The sequence below is a fragment of the Mustela putorius genome, unplaced genomic scaffold, assembly GCF_011764305.1.
Source record: "Mustela putorius furo isolate JIRA1106 unplaced genomic scaffold, ASM1176430v1.1 tig00000832_pilon_pilon_pilon, whole genome shotgun sequence".
Taxonomy (NCBI): domain Eukaryota; kingdom Metazoa; phylum Chordata; class Mammalia; order Carnivora; family Mustelidae; genus Mustela; species Mustela putorius.
The window spans coordinates 1,012,230-1,028,464 of record NW_025421491.1 but is presented as its reverse complement, the minus strand read 5'-3'; the positions used below and the strand labels follow the sequence as shown (position 1 = coordinate 1,028,464).

Here is a 16,235-nt window from a genome sequence, read left to right as displayed (position 1 = left end):
TCAGAGCAGGCCTTTAGCTTGTGCAGGCTACCCTGCCTTGCTTTTCTTTCCAGGGCCCAGGAGTGATGACCCCAAAATAAAATGGCATCCTGTCCTTCCGGGAAGGCACGGCCTAGCTAGAGGGAGATCAGAGAACCCAAATCTCTTCAGGGACAGGCATCTCCACGTCCAAGGGATACCCACTTGGGATTTTTTCCAGCTGCGTAGAAATGGTTCAGGATTTCTTGGATCCTGGACAATCCCAAAGGGACCGAGACTTCTGAGCCTTCCTATGGGCCATTCCAGACCCAAGGTTTACAACCCAGATGGGAAAATTGGCTCCCTCTCCTTCAGCTTCACCTCGAGCCCGCTTGGGGGTCTTCTCCCTGGGAGCTGCTAAGGAAGCTCCGTCCCCCATCTTCCTGACTGACCAACCCCTTCTCTGGGGGGAGCCGAGGTCCTCCTTTTCAGAAAGCTGGGAAGGAGGGGTGAGTTCCTGGGCCTCTAGTAACCCAGCTGAATATTTTCCAGGTTATCTAACCAAACTCCTGCAAAACCACACCGCCTATGCCTGTGATGGGGACCATTTGAATCTACAGTGCCCTCGGCATTCTACGATAAGTGTCCAATCGGCATTTTATGGGCAAGATTATCAAATGTGTAGTGCCCAGCAGCCTGCCTCCCAGAGGGAAGACCACGTGGCCTGTGTGGCTCCCACCACATTGCAGGTACCGCCCTTTGTAGATGCTTTAAGATGATGCAACGGTTCTCTCTCCCTCCCTCTCCTCCTCCCGCCCTCCGTCTCCCCATCACTCTCTCTCTTTCTCTGTATAGATGCTTGTGATTACATAGTTCACTCACAGCAAACCTGATCCACGAAAACCTCAGTTCATACGAATCATCAATTTCACGGGTGAGCTATTTGCTTCTCAAAAGGATTCGTCACCAGACAAGTCTCAATGGAATTCCTCCTTCCTGGAGAGCTCCCTTAGCGCACGTGCAGCATGAATTAATCCAGAGGCATAGTCCCTACTGCGGTAAAGCCAAGTACAGTCCAGTTGGGCTTTGACCTCTGGGACCACCCTTCCCGGGGATCCCCCAGCAGAGAGGGAAAGCTGGGGATGCTTTAGTGGGAACCACAGGTCCCCGTGAGGCTGACGGCCAAGGTCATATCAACTTCTAGGAGAAGCACTGGAGGAAGGGAAACCTCAGTCACGGTCGTTCTTCACAAAATGGTCTTCTTCTCCAGTTGTAGATGAGGATGTTATTCTGGTTTTAAGCTACTTTGGGCAGCCTCTGCTGATTTGTTCTTCTGTTGGAGAGTACCAGGAATTTGCAGAGAGCACCTAACCTCCTCTTTCTCTTTCTTTCTTTCTTTCTTTCTTGTTGGCATTAAGGGAAAGATCTGGTATAGGAGGAGGTCAGAGCCAATATTTCAGTGGAGATTTTAGACTCCTCCTGGCTCTTTGATTTTTTTCAGCCACAAGAAATGTGGGCGAAAATAAATTGTTGAGGAAGACTAAGGAATAATGGAATTAGCATAAGGCTGTGTAGCTCTCCTTAAGGCCCAAAGAGAAGCCCAAAGAGTATGATAATGTAAGGATTTTTTTTATTTCTCCCACCACTTGTTGCTTCCATTCCAAGCATCTTAGTATCTGGGCAGTCATGTGGTTGGTAAAGGCACCTGCTGAGTAGCCAAAAGAATGTGTCTGAGTGACTTCCCAGAGGCCACATGTTGTTTCCGGAGACGAAGTTACTTTCCGTGTGTCCCCCACCACATTCTGTAGCCCTCGTGGCCTGTGCCCAGTCTTTACCCAACTTCCCTGCCCGCCCTGCCCTGGCGCCCGGGCCATCTGCTGCTCGCCCAGGTGCAGAAGACGAGCACTGGGACGGGGGTGCCTGTTCTGTGACGGAGCGACCTCCTGGCACCCTGAGCTCCCACGCACAGGCGCCGCCCTCCCCGCCCAGCATGGGTGCCTGGCTCTGCCAGGCAGGCCCGGGGGAAGAGGATGTTTCCAGAGCCAAGCAGACAAGTTAGCATTTGTGAACCCGGTTCTGATGTTGTGCAGAAGGTTTGTCTGCCAGAGGCGTCCCCGTGTGCTGCTCTTTCATCCGGAGATCAAGAGAGCCTCTATGTCGTGTCTTTTGACTGGGGCCTCGGAGCTGTGGCAAGGGGCTTCCTCTCCCTCGGAGGGAGGGTGCCCGATGTGGGAGACAACAGGTATCAACGTCCACCCAGAAGCCCCTCAGCGGATCTGGCCCATGGCTGAAGGTCACCAGGAAGGTTCCCCCCACCCCAATGCGGTTTTTAGCCAGGACACAGTTCGGGAACAGTCCTGCCTTGAGTCCCGCGCTGTGGCTGTGATACGGACACTGGAGACCCCCAGGGGCTGAGTCATTTCATGATGACCCTCGGCCACGAGAACGCGTCCCGTCGTCTGAGGGTCCCCAGGGTTTCCCCTGGACGTGTTTTCTGATTTCATACACGTCCGCTGGACCCCTTGAGGGACTACCTGGTAGGGCCGGCCTTCCCCACGGAGCTGCGCCATGCGCTACGAGGAGAGCACGGCGACTCAGACAGCCTCGTGACTGCGCCAAACTCAGTCCAATGGGAATAAGGAAATTCTTGGGAAATGTTCGCCGGACTTGGTGTCCTTTTAACAGACCCCGAGTGGAAGTCTTCTGTGACTGTCGTGGGCTCCGTTTGGAAATGGAAAAGGGACAGCGAGGTGCTAGGCTCCTCTGGGACCCCGTGAACGGTCCTCGGCGAGCTTCTCTGGACCAGGTTCATTCACAAAGGAGTGAGCTGCCCAGAAAAAAATTGAGAGCAAGAGACAGTTGAGGGAAAACGTCTAAGCCCAATGCTCACCAGCAACGCCTGAGCATTCCACAGAGAAAATCGCTCCAAAGGGAACACATGGGGCCTGTGTCCTTGTCGTTGGCAAGGCTGGGAATCTGCTTTTCAGTTTTCCTCAGTTGGCCCGTGTTTGGGTTGGGTCTCCAAGGCGTCCCCCAAACACTGAGTAGTTCTCTGTGGTCTGTGCCCGGCTGTTTTCTGCGGCTGGAGAGCTCTGGCTGTGATTCCTGACCCCCACAGCGCTCTCGCAGCCCGCCTGGGGCGGGGGGGGACCTCCGAGGCCCGTCTCACCCACTCTCTGAGCTTCTCAGATCCTGCCCACGTTTCCTGGGATCTCCGTGATGCGGCACTTTTGCCGAAACCGTGCACAGCACTTCCAGTGGAGACAGATGGGGGGGGGCTGGTCTTCTGATGGGGTCTGCCACGGGTGGGTCAGGTGTCTTGTTCTGGGAAGGACAGGGAGACGGGGAGCAGACCTGATCATGCCCGTAGGCAAGCTCTCGGCTTAGACCCAGCTCCGCGCAGCTCGAAGGTTCTTTGGGTGGACACCCAGGCCGGACAGACGGAGCCGAGAGCCGCCCGGGGGTGGGATCTCCCAGACACTGTGTGTGGTTTTCAAGCCTATCCCTTTTCTACCCCCTCCTTTTAGAAGGTGCTGGATGAATGCCAGAACCAGCGGGCCTGCCACCTCCTGGTCAATAGCCGTGTTTTCGGACCTGACCTTTGTCCAGGAAGCAGTAAATACCTCCTGGTCTCCTTTAAATGCCAGCCTAGTAAGTAACGTCTGAGGGGCACAGTGTGTTTCGGGTGTGGCTTCCCTGTTTCAGTCACAGCCTTCACAGGGGATCTCTGCCAGAGGGTGGTAGTCCCGCTTAGAGACTTGTTAATAGAGATGTCCTACCTGTTTTTGTAAGTTTATGTGTATTTGTGTGTGTGTGTGTGTGTGTGTGTGTGTGTGTGCACCCATATATCCACATGCATTCTTACAAACCCCTGAGTTTAAAATATCCTTCTTGGTGTGGAAACCCCAGTTGTACCGTGCTACAGCTATCAGGGGTGGCAAGAGGCTATAATTGCTTTCCCCCCAAACGAAGAGCCACTTCTCCTTTTCAGAGGAAGCCCACCGCCAGCTGCGGGACCCCTTGCTCTCACGAGAGGGCACAGCTGCCCCCAGGCCCCTGGTTCCAGATCTCTATGAACTCGCCTCTTTGCTTTCACTAAAGCAGGGGCTCCGTACCCAGTGTCTCTTCCTCAAGGAGAAAGAATTTGGAAAGGTCTCTGGGGGGAGCAGCCTCCTCCACTCTGATTCTCGCCTTTCTCTCTCTGGTGACTTGTATCACCTGTAACGCATGTTAGTTTTGTGATCAACCCATTGCCAGACAAAAGGAACGGCTTTCTGGGGCGCAGGTCACACTTAGGGGCATGGCGGGTCAGCCCGAGAGAGGTCACAGGCAACGGCAGGGTTAGAGGCTCCCAGGAATCCTTGAAAAAACTTGTTGAAAAGAAAGCAACAGCGTTTCACTAAAGAATTATATACATGGCCATCCCAACACATCTTTTTTGGGTTTTTTGCCTTTTGTTCTCTGTGGGTTTCTGCCTCTGGAGCCCAGCAGCTTCCCATTGGCAGCCAGGGTGCCGGGGGTCAGTGAGGCTTCGGGTCACACGTGTGTCGTGTGTGGTCTCCAGTGCGCACTTGCAGAGAAAGCAGGAGATCCTCTCAGCAAATATCCAGCTTTGCGTCTTTAACCCTTTCCTTGCTGGGGCGCGGACACCCCTGAAAGGCCCCTCTGGCTCTTCCCCCATACTGGGTGTTCAAACGCACGTTCACGCTCAGACACACATACACATCACCACACACTTATAGGGTACGCACAGTCGCTCGTACATACACAATAGCACACCTGTGTATACTGTCACATGCATAGACACTGTCGCACACATACTCGTGATCACGAAGACCCAAAGCAGACCCCAACTTTGCACTCCGACCGGCGTCTCCCCGGGAAGTCAGGAAGTCATGGCAACTCCTGCCTCACTCGGACACATCCCTTCTAGATCTCTGTGTCCTCAGCCATGTCCTTCCCATGGCTAAGTCTCCAAAGCAGCTGTCCTCGTCCTCCTTCCGCGGTGGGGAAGACAACCCCCTTTTAAAGTGGCCCTTGTTCACAATGTCAAGGATTGGAGAATCTGGGTGGTGGGAATATGCCCGTCTATTGTGATATTCTCTCACATTTTCTATACTTTGGAAGTTTTTTGTAATCAAAAGGTCCTTTTGGAGGACCAGCCTCTAAAAGAGGTAAAAAGGCCCTCGTGAGATTGGCAGAACTTTGACTCTAAGTCAGTGCCGGACCACAGCCTTATTCCCGCACCGAGCAAGTAGGTCTGATCGCTGATTTTGTTTCAGCAAAACACTTGCGGAGCCTATGCTGTGCACAGGTGTCAGGCCAGCTGCTGAGTGGGAAGACTGCTCTCGGGTTTTGCAGAAGTTTCTTGGATGGGGTTCCGTGTGGGACAGCTCCCAACCTTCCTTCGTGTGGCACCATTTACTGCATCTTCACACAACTGCTTCCTTGTTGTCCTTTAGTTTCTAGCAACCGTCACCTTTCTCGGGAAAGACCAGACCTGTCTAAAAAACATCTCAGCGGGAGCCCTGCTGTCTTGGTACTGGGCAGGTCCATCTGGGGGAGTTGACCCCAGCAGGGGTGCAGAGAAGGCATTCCTGCACCTGGCAGGTGATGGTGGGGCTGAGGACGGCGGGTTGAGGGGCGAGCATAGAAGGAGCGCTCCCCGTGGAAGCCTGTGGCCAGAAGAAGCAGTGGGGGGGGCAAGCAGGAGCACTGGCCGGGGAGCCATTGCAGGATCCCCGGGGCCCTGATGGCCAAGGAAGGAGGTGGATTCTTTCTTTAAACAGGGATGGTGTGCGGGTGCGGTTTTAAAATGGCCTCTGGTTGGCCTGTGTGGTAATAGATTAGGGGCAGAGCCCTTGTGTCTTAGTCTGTTCGAGCTAGTGTAACAAAATGCTGTAAACCGGAAGGCTTATAATCAACGGAAGTTCATTTCTTGTTGTTCTGGGGGCTGTGAAGACCAAGATCGAAGTGCTGGCCGATTTGGTATCTGCCGAGGGCCCCTTTCCTCCACCAGTGGTTGTCTTTTTGCTCTAACTACCTTGGCAGAAGGGATGAGAAATCTCTCTGGGGTCTCTCTCATGAAGGACACTAATCCCCTCGTGACCTAAGCCCCTCCCAAAGGCCCCACCCCCTAACACCGTCAAGTTGGGCATTAGGATTTCAACTTGAGTTGAAAGGGGACGCAGCGGTTCGGACCAGAGGACTTTGGGTAACGGAGACATCGGTGACCCGAGGTCCTGCAGGTTAGGAGACGCCCCTGCTGCTGCTGTGAGTGGGGAAGGAGGAAGAGAAGGGCCCCCACATGCTCCAGACTCTTTTTCTGCCACCCTCCTAGCCCGGAGGCCCTTTGTCTCTGGTGCCAGCCCGAACGTGACACGGACTGTTCGAAGGGGTACCCGGCTGCACCCGGGGCTGCGGGGACCCAGCCCTCATCCCAAGTGCCAACTATGTGCATCTCTCCCCGGCCCTGCCTGTGGGCAGTGAAACCTGCCACCGTGGGAGCCTTTACGCCGGGGAGCTGGGCCAACACCGCCTACCGGGGCTGGCCTGTTGGCTGGTCTGGGAGCTGTTTTACAGGGACGCTGGCTTCATGAATCAAATGTCAAGTGAGGATAATGTACTGCCCGCACGGGGGTAAGGAGTGTGTGAGTACAGTGCTGTGTAGACGAAAACTACAGTGCGGCTTGTAAGAGGCTGAGCCTGGGCTTGTCATGCGGGTGCCCTCAGGGACCAGCGACCGTCATTCCAGGGGGCAGATTAAGTCCTTGCTGAGGATGGGAGTATCTGGAAGGCAGTGAGACACCAGGTGTTGGGGGCTGGGCTGGGGTCTGCCCCAGGTGCGGGCAAGAGCAGGACATACTGCCTGTAGAGAATTTAAAAACACATACACACACACACACACACACATTAGAAGTGACTAAATCTCTGTATGTTGAGAACATCACCACGCGTGACCGTCCTAAGGAACATCAGTGATCGCACAGGTGACGCTGCCCACCCGCTTTGAAGGGCCCTGCGGATATGCAGGTGCATATCTGTGTTATTAAGGAGAACCTGCCTAGCCCCTGCTTGGCAGAATTGGGGGGGGTGGTGTCTTGCTACTGTTGTCCTTGAAGAAGAGTCCTGGCGGTTCTTCTGCCTGGGCTCCTGTCACTCTCCCCATCCACACCCATGAGGAAGCTTCTGGAAGGCTCCCCACCCACCCCCACCCCTGCCCCACCCCACCTTGTCTAATTTGAGGCCATCGGGCACTCTCACCCAGCTCTAAAACAAATTCTCTTTCTCTACCCAAAGTAGCAATTTGTAGCGGTGTCATTGTTTTTAGGACCCAGAAGTGTCACTCTTAGGTGACAGTGAATCAGCACATTCCTAAGGAACCCAGTGACTCAACATCACACAGGCTAACCCCAAGCTTGTAATGTGACACTCACAGGCCCCTCCATTCCAGGAGATGATTGGCCCGTAATCTGGGGACAGTATCACCAGAGGCCTTAGAGTAGGGGTGTTGTGTTTCTCTGGGTGAGTCTGGCCCGCGTGGAGAAACTCCGTTAGTGAATGGGCCTTAGTACTTCCGAGAGGCGGTGGCTGAGAAGTACACATCATGACAAGCCTTGAAAAATCTCTTCTAATTTTTAAAAATTCTGAGAAAGTGAGGAAGGAAGGGGGGAAGGAAAAGCAAAGCAAAGGACAAGAAAAAAGAAAAGAAAAGAAGCCAATCCTGTTGAAAAGGAAAGCTTCCAATTTGCTAGATTAGGCTTGGTTGTCATCCTTTTGGGCGAGCTTTGCCCCTGGAAGGCATTCTTAACATTCTTCAGTATTCTCCCAGGCAGATGGGGGCTTGGGCTCTCTTGGTGTGTCTACCCCGCGCCCTCTGTTCTGCATCAAAGGCCATCGTTCATTCTGGGCCTTTGAAGTAAGGCAGTATTTTGGTGTTGGTGGGATTTAGCATTTACTCGCCAAAAACACTGAAAACCTCCCCCCAGTGCGGATGTGACTCACCAGAATCAAACCCTCCGATGTCAGGGTCAGACTCAGTGTCTTTTCTGTTTAGCAAAAGAAAACAAAGCTTTTCTTGGCTTTAGGTCCAGGGACCGGGTGAAGGGCATTCTAGACATCGCTTCGTCACCACTTAGATTTTCCCTCCTCTGTTAGTTCCTCGTGTGTTCAACCACAAGCATCAGCAACCCGGTTTCTGTTTCATGCCTTTCATTAATCTTGAGTGTTCCATCACCACAGATTAAGGGACTGTGCCACAATTTATCAACTGATGGTGTACTGAGATCCTGAATTTCCAATCTCAATCTGAAGTGAGATTTCCTCACTGTTCTTCTCCTCTTGGTGTAGAAAGGTGTGGGAATTCACACATTACAGAAAAAGGTAGACTTTACATTTGGGGATTATTTTCTTTCGTGTTTTAAGTTTGGGGCTTGAGCATCAGCGATGCCAGGATATGAAGTCCCATGGCCAGGCCACCGTTGCCCTAGTGTTTACCCCTTCTGACTTCCTGGAAGGCTTCTTGGGGGGTGATTTCAAATTGATTTGATTACAAGGCATAGTAAGGAAAAATTTCACATTTTGGCCCAGCACAACACACACACAACTCAAAAGATTTTTTTTTTAAATTATAAAATAGTGTTATTCCTTGTTTGCATGATGAACTTTGATGCTTTCTAAACTCTTCTTTGTTTTTTTTAAATTGCAGGTCACAAATGACTAAACTGATATCCTGAATAGAATAGAATAGAATAGGCCTCAAATCAGTTTGAAAAACTTTTGCTTGAGGTGTTTGAGGGATCTGGGTGGGAATGGCCTGCACCTTCCATCCAAAAACATGAGTGAGTCAGAGAAGTGACAGTGGGGGTTGGGGAGTGGTCATGGGGGGTGGTCATGGGGGATAGTCTTTGGGGGTGGCCATGGTAGTAGTGGTCATCGGGGTGGTCATGGGGATTGGTCATAGGGGTGGGAATGGAAAATGGCCACGGAGGGTGGTCATGAAGGAAGGTCATCGGGGTGGTCATGGGGCGTGGTCTTTGGGGGGTGGTCACAGTGGGAGTGGTCATGGGAGTGGTCATGGGGGATGGTCATGGAGATGGTCATGGGGGGTGGTCAAGGAGATGGTCATGGGGGGTGGTCATGGGGAATGGCCATAAGAGGGGTAGCATTGGGCGGGACAGTCGCGGGAGAGTAGATATGGGGGCTGCTAGTTTTCTTTCCTCTTGACACTTTCTTCTTCCCCATCCCAGACAGTCCACGGCAGCCCGAGTAGCTCCTACGATTTAGCTCCTGTTGGCTTGTTTGGCTCCAAAATGTTCCCATTTGCTCTGCAGTTGCCATTTCAAAGTAGAAGAATCTAGGAGTAATAATACAGGATCTTTTCTTTTCCCTTACAAAATGTTGGGGAGGTGAGGAGAGGAGACCCACACGTGCAAACAAATGACCATGGTCTCCTTTGTGTTCTGCTTTGTTTTGATTTTGCAAAGTTTAAGGTAAGTGGCAGACTAGGAAAAGATACTCGTAATACCTAATAGAGGAAAGTTAGCATCCAGAACATACGAATCACTGCTGCAGCGTCTAAAAATCCAAAACACAACACACCAAGGATATGAAGAGGGGGTTTCCAAGAGAGTTGTTCTGAAGATTAGATTCACTGATACATTTAAAGATCTTAGAACAGGGCTTAATCCATAGGAGGAGCTCAGTAAATAGTAGCTTTTGTAATTTTTGAAATATCTTTATTGAGGTACGATTTACATAGCATAAATTTCACTGATGATAAGTGTGCCATTCAGTGATTTTCAGCAAATGGGCTAAGTCATGCCACCATCACCACGGTCCAGCTGTAGAACATTTTCATCATCTCAAAAATGTCCTGTGTTCATTGTTGTTGTTTCCCTGTGATCCCAAACCTCAGCCCCAATAGAACCACTCACCTACATTCTGTCTCTATGGCTTTGCCTTTCTGGAGATCTCAACAAAATAGAGTCATACAATACCTGATCCTTGGTGTCTGGAGTGTTAACAATGATTGCTTTTAAAAACCAAATCATCATGAAACAAGGTTATTAATGGAATGCTTTTCCTGTATGGTCTTTTAAAAAAAAAACAATCAACTATATTTTCATCAGCAGTGCATGTACCATGTGAATGCTGTGTGACATTGCAAAGAGAAATGTTTCTGTGGTCGGTGAATGACACAGATGCACAGACCTTTCCCTAAATTCTTTGGGAACAAACCTGGTGTGGGTTGTCATATGGTAGCACAGACCACAGCAGCCAAGCCTCGTTTGCTCCTGGATCACCAGACTGGGGGCTGGAAGAAGGAACTCTTCATAAGACACATGCCCTGTTCTTTCCCTCTCCAAGCCAAGGAAATCATTTACTTTTACAACCTCTCTCTTTTTATATATGGAAATGGGGGTGCTAGGATATTAGGAAATCTGGTGGTGAGGTTTAATTGGGCTCTCTCCTGAAGTTTAATCTGCAATCAGGTAATTCCTGATCTTTACTCATGTGGGTCTAAGTCAACATTTGAGGAAAGGCTCCCTTCCATTAAGGAATGTGTGACCTCAAGTGGAGAGAGAGAGAGACATCCTTTATGGCCAGGCCCATCCCCAAACCGAGCCCAACGCGGCCAGTGAGCCCTGTCTTCCCCTATACTTGGCTCCTGTCTCCTCTGCCTTCCTCTTCCTGTCATTCCCACCTCTTCCTGCAGAGGGCTCTTATTCCAGGGTCAGACCCCACCCCCGGTGGGGCTGTTCCCACTGGCCTTCCCAGGAAGCAGCTCCAGGGGGTGGATGAGTGGCCAGGGGTTGGGCAGAACTCCCCCATTCCTCCTGAGAGAAGCTGATGGTGCCGTTAATTTTTTTTTCTGCTTCAGATGAATTAAAAAACAAAACCATATGTGAAGACCAAGAGCTGAAACTGCACTGTCACCCTTCCAAGTTTCTCAACATCTACTCTGCGAGCTACGGCAGGAGGACCCAGGAGAGGGACACCTGCGCCTCCGAAGCAGAGTGGCTCCCCCCCTTTGGTATGTGGCTTCATGGGGCTATCTCATTCGGTGCCAAGGGGATTGGGACTCTGGCCAGTACCTGGATTAGAGGGAAAGCCAAGGGCAGGGAGGAACCCCAGGGGTGCCACCTCCTTCTGCCCCACATTCCCAAATTTGTCCATCGTTTAGTCATTTCACATCAAGTAGTTATTGAGTACCGACTGTATGCAGGGTCCTGTTCTATGGGTGGAAGAGTTGTCAGTGACCAACACAGGGTCTTCATGGAACCTCATGGAATTTCCAGCTGTGCACAAAGTGGTCGTGAGAGAATGAGCAAATGAAAGGAGTTCACTTGTTGTATTTCAGGTGCACTCAAGTGCTAAGGGGTAAAGCACACTGTGGAGGGGACATAGGGGAGGCTGGGGTGTGCTTCAGAGAGGCCCGGCATTGCAGGGTCACTGGTATGCTGAGCAGAGACTTAAAAGAGGAGGCCTGCGGATACCTGGGGATGGCATTTGGGTAGGGAGAAGAGCCTGGACCATAACTGGTTGTGTAGGGTTGTAGCAAGCTCAGGGAGTCATTCTTCTTAGGGGTCTGCAGTCTAGAGCCAAGAGGTGATGGCCGGGATGTGGGGCTGGAAGCTGCCCCCATCGAAGTCACCCGATGTTATGATTAGTCAGGGCTTCCCAGAGAAACAGAACCAACAGGACAGACATGCATACATTTGGAGAGATTGATGCTAAGGAATTGGCTTACATAGTGGTGGTGCTTGGCAGATCCAAAACCTGTACAGTGGGTTGGCAGTCTGGGAACCCAGGTAAGACTTGGTGTTCAGTCTTGAGTCTGAATTCTGTGAGATGGTAGGCTGGAAGCAGGCAGATTTTCTGTACTGCAGCCTGGAGGGAAATTCATTTTTCAGAAAACCTGTCTTTGCCCTTCAGGCCTTCAACTAATTGGTTGAGGCCCACCCCCATCAGGAAGAATAATCTGCTTTACTCAGAGTCTACTTTGCATATGAAATGTTAGTCCTATCTTTAAAATATCTTCACGACCACATCTAGACTGGTGATTCATCATAGCATCGCTGAACTGAGACATAAAATTAACCATCGTATATCCCAGTCTCCAGCAGAGAAGCAACCTGATCTCTACCCTCCATATTACCCAGGAGAACAGGCCCCAAGGGGACATAGCACAGAGAGCTGCACTTGATTCATCAAAATCTAAAGTGAGCTCCAAGGAGAGCACATGATGTGATGAGCACTGGGTGTTACATGCAACTAATAAATCATTAAACACTACCCCCAAAACTAATGATGTCCTATACGTTGGCCAATTGAATTTAAATTAAAAAAATAATAATAATAAATGAAAATAAAATGAGCTCCAAAATGTATTAAACTGCTATATTCACATGTGAAATTAAACATTAATTTTAAAAAGAAATTCGTATAAAACCAATATCTCAGATCTGGGAGGCGGGCGGTGGAGAACATAAAGTGACTGACTGTCCAGGCAAACTCTCACGCAAGACTAGAGAGAGAACAAAAACCAGTTCAAGAGGAACATGTGCCCCCGCCCCCGCCAAGGCCCCCAGCCCAGTGTTCTGGGAAGAAAGGCCCCTCGGCGGCTGATGGCAGAGGGTCCTCTAAGGGCAAAGAGAGGCCGAAGTGGGCATCTAGCTGCACTTGATTAGCTCTGGGCAGAGGATTCCTATTTAACGGGCTTGGCTGCCAAATGGGGCAGTGAGGTCCTTGTGGGCGTGGCTTCCCATTGTATGTCCTGGCACCACCCCACGCCCAACACCCTGGTGAATGACCTGGGAGTTCCTGACACTCCAGTCTCCCTCGCATGTAACCCTTGCGTGTTTTCAGAACATCTTCACCCACTCCTGCCTTGGTCCCACTACTGCATCAGCTCAGAGACCACTGCCTGGTCACTGCAGTCTCCCTGCTCCCCGGCTGGCCTTCCCCTCACCCCCAGGTGGCCAGAGGCATCCTTCTAAAGGGCTAGTGTGATCCCTGTTCTTCCAAACATCCTGCAAGGACACTTCTTATGATCTGGTCTCCTCGGCTGGGTAAGGGGCCCTTGGTGATCTGACCTATTTCTGCAAAAAAGGGGCTCTCCTTCTTGATACTGGGGTGGGGCGGCCCATTTCTCAAGCTTGTGAAATCTAACTGAGCCACCTGTGTTTGGGGAGGCGGCCCTAAGCCCCAACAGTTTCAGCCGTTGTTTTGAACAGAAGTCGGTCATCGAAGCAGACGGACAGGTACGCAGGCTGATTTATGTACCGTGGGTCGCGCTGCCTTAGGTTCCTGGGAAGCTGGGAGTGGGGCTGAGAGGGAAACGTAACCAGCCAAAGAAAATGTTAGCAGACATCATGGCTAAAGCGCAGGTTTCCATAGAGACTTCGAGGAATCCTTCGGTCAGCCAGCTGTGCCCGTGCCACGAATAACCCTTGTGGACGCGGGAAAGGTTTCTGAATGGAAGACCATGCCCCTTGCTCAGGGGTTCAGTTTGAAACGTCTGAGCCCCGGCAAAGTCTCCCGGCAGAAACCACCTGCTCGTCCCGCCCCCATCCCCTCGCATCCCTCAAGGTCAAGGGCTCCCGTCCCTCGCCCGTGGACTACGCGTAAGGCTGAGGGACAGGCTGTTCTCTGCATTCAGGAACGGCTGCCAAATGCCGGAGGGCGTCCTGCCCCTGTGCTCTGCAGGGGAGAGGCTTGCAGAGAAGAGGAGAGGCCCTTGGGAGGGCTTCTCATCCTCCGCTCACCCCCAGCCTCACGCGGAGGCCTGGACTGTGCCCGCCTTCCAGGTCAACATCAAGGCCAGACCCTTGCACGTGTGCCTACAGACCACTGGCTGCCCGTGCGGACGTATCCCCCCCATCTCGCCGAGTGCTGAAAACTCATTCCCTCCTCGGCCCCAGGGAGACTCTCCATAAGGTTTCAACCTGTGCTGAGCGTGTTCTGCCCCCCGAGCTCCCTTTCATCCCTCTCCTGTGAACACTTTACCATTACCTGCCTTTTGCCCAGCCGCCTCCTGCTGACTTGCCCGCACTGAGTACCTCTCACCGGCAGCTCTGGGCATCTCTAACCCGGACCACCCAGACCAGCCTGGCTGCTCAGCCTCCCTTCTCCCCGATTCCCTCCCTCAGTCCCTTCCTCACTTAGCAGCCGGAGAGAGATTATTAAAATAAGTCAGATCACAGCACCTGCGCGCCGTAATTAGAATCCACCCATTCTCCCACCTGCGGGTGTGTCCTCCCTTGGATGGGGCACTGCACACTCACTCATAGCCTGGGGTCTTTGCACAAGCTCTTCCCTTGGCCTGGAATGTTCTCACCCCACCATGCAGGAATCAAGTCAGGCATCCTTCTCAGACGGGGTTCCCGGGGCTCCCTGCCAGCATGGGACCTTGTCTCTGCAGTGCCAAGCGGCACCCCTGTTGGAGTGTCTTCATATCACGGAAACCATCACTTACCTGCCTCGGGTCTCTTTCCCCAGGGGAGGGCAAGCGCTCGTAGAGACGGTGTCTGTCTGCTCCCCGCAGAATTCCCAGCATCCCGAGCTGTGCCTGGCCCAGAGTGGGTGTCCACGTGAACCCTGACGTGCGTGAATGAATCAGAGCCCCTCCTAAGGGAAGTGTCCACACAGGGCTCCCACAGGTGCCGACCTGGTGTCGTCATGGCTTCCAACCCCACATGAGATGCTGGAAATCCGGACTCTTTTTTTTTTTTTTTTTCTTTTAATGTGAAATGTTCCAACTTTTAAAACACTGTGTGAGCCAAACAAAACATGCCTCCGGGCCACATCCGGTCCCTGGGCTGCCAGTTACTAAGTTACTATGGCTTGGCCACATTCGCTTTGAAGAAGAGAAAAATTCATTCTCAACCCTGGGACCTGACATGCGCTTGGTGGGATGACCATCTAGGGCCGGGTGGTCAGGCCTCACCGTGGCCTCTGGAAGGTGATGGGTGTACCTTTCCTCGGGGATAAGCCGCCGTCTGGTGGAACCGAGAATTCTCCAGCCTCCACGCCTCCCTGGCAACACGCGTGGTGAGAGCCAGCTGGGCCCCAGCGAGGTCAGGAAGCACTGCTGAGCTGGGCTTTTGTTCCCAAATACGGAGAGGTCATTTCCAGTTCTTTCCTAAAGGTGACTAGTGGGATCCCTGTTAGTGTCCTGCACCAGAGCCCTAAGGACATTTAAGGGACAGAAGAAGACAGTGCAGCCATAAATGTTACCCATCAAATGAGGAGCTTTTGCCTTCTCAGGGTCTCCTCCAAGTCCTGATGTCTGAGCGTAGGACTGTTTTTACATAATGGCAATTCTAATTCAAATGTATTCTAAGATACATTTGATTCACTTGATACATTTGATTCATACATCCATTTGATTCATACATTTGAAATGTAACTTTATACTCTGGGTGGTCTCCCACATGTCCAACCAAATGCCAACAATGCCAGTCATTTCTTCATATCTTGTTGAAGGGATGTAGCATAGCACGTAATTAACCATACCTCAGTGGCTGGCGTATTTTACAGCTTCTGATCTTCAAATATGCTAAGTGGTGTATGATGAACTTGTGCTCGTAGCATTTTCTTTCCTCCGGGTTGTTTCCTTGGGATAAATTCCCAGAAGTTTTATACTGAAAGAGGGTGTGGGCATGTTTACAATTCTTTAAGTGTATCCCCAGACTTCTTTCCAAAAACTTCTTGTTCCAATTCATGTGTGTTAACAGCGACGTACACTCCTGGGTTTCCTTGCAACTCTGGTAGAGGCATGTATGATTTTTCTTTGTGGTTCCAATTTAATAGATGTAAAACAGTCTTCTTATTTGCCTTTCTTTGTCTATGAATGGCTTTGAACATTTCCCATGTTTTTGTGGCTCTTGTATTTACACTCGCTCCCACTATCTCTCTAGCCTTTGTCCTTTTTTTTCCCCCACTGGTGGGACCCTTATTATTATTTTTTTTCATAAATTTTAACATGACAGAGGAAAGATGTTAATCCTTGACATGCTTTTTCCTGCTGCCCGTCTCCCACCCCACAATATATTTTTTCCTGGACTTACAGTTTGGTTTTGTTATAGGCTGGTTTGTTGCTTTTTTGATTCTGTGTGCTTTGTACCCCGTCGGATGGGATCAAGAGGAAGGGGCTTCATGGCAGTGGGGAGGAGGACATCCCTGGTGGGGGTCAGGGCATCTGCACTTAACCTCACACCCGACTGTCATGTGTGACATCATCACGATCCCATGAGCTGCTTCAGGGCTGCCCT

The 16,235-nt window shown here is 51.4% G+C and overlaps 1 protein-coding gene and 1 long non-coding RNA gene across 6 annotated transcripts in view; one reads left to right on the top strand and one right to left on the bottom strand.

The window, feature by feature from the left end:
- EVA1C (eva-1 homolog C) overlaps positions 1–16,235 on the top strand; it is a 68,549-nt gene that overhangs the window by 31,997 nt on the left and 20,317 nt on the right. For 3 of the 5 annotated variants that reach the window (XM_045085153.1, XM_004757503.3, XM_045085154.1), the window contains exons 2-4: positions 511–707; positions 3,486–3,609; positions 10,841–10,993. In XM_045085153.1, the coding sequence (XP_044941088.1) occupies positions 511–707; positions 3,486–3,609; positions 10,841–10,993 (474 nt within the window). The remainder of the gene's footprint in view (positions 1–510; positions 708–3,485; positions 3,610–10,840; positions 10,994–16,235) is intronic. The other 2 variants (XM_013058842.2, XM_045085155.1) reach the window with 2 other exon arrangements.
- On the bottom strand, positions 9,679–16,202 carry LOC123393387. The gene is made up of 2 exons (XR_006608156.1): positions 14,438–16,202; positions 9,679–11,850 (listed from the first exon to the last, which is right to left on the bottom strand). It is a non-coding gene; the product is annotated as an uncharacterized LOC123393387 (long non-coding RNA).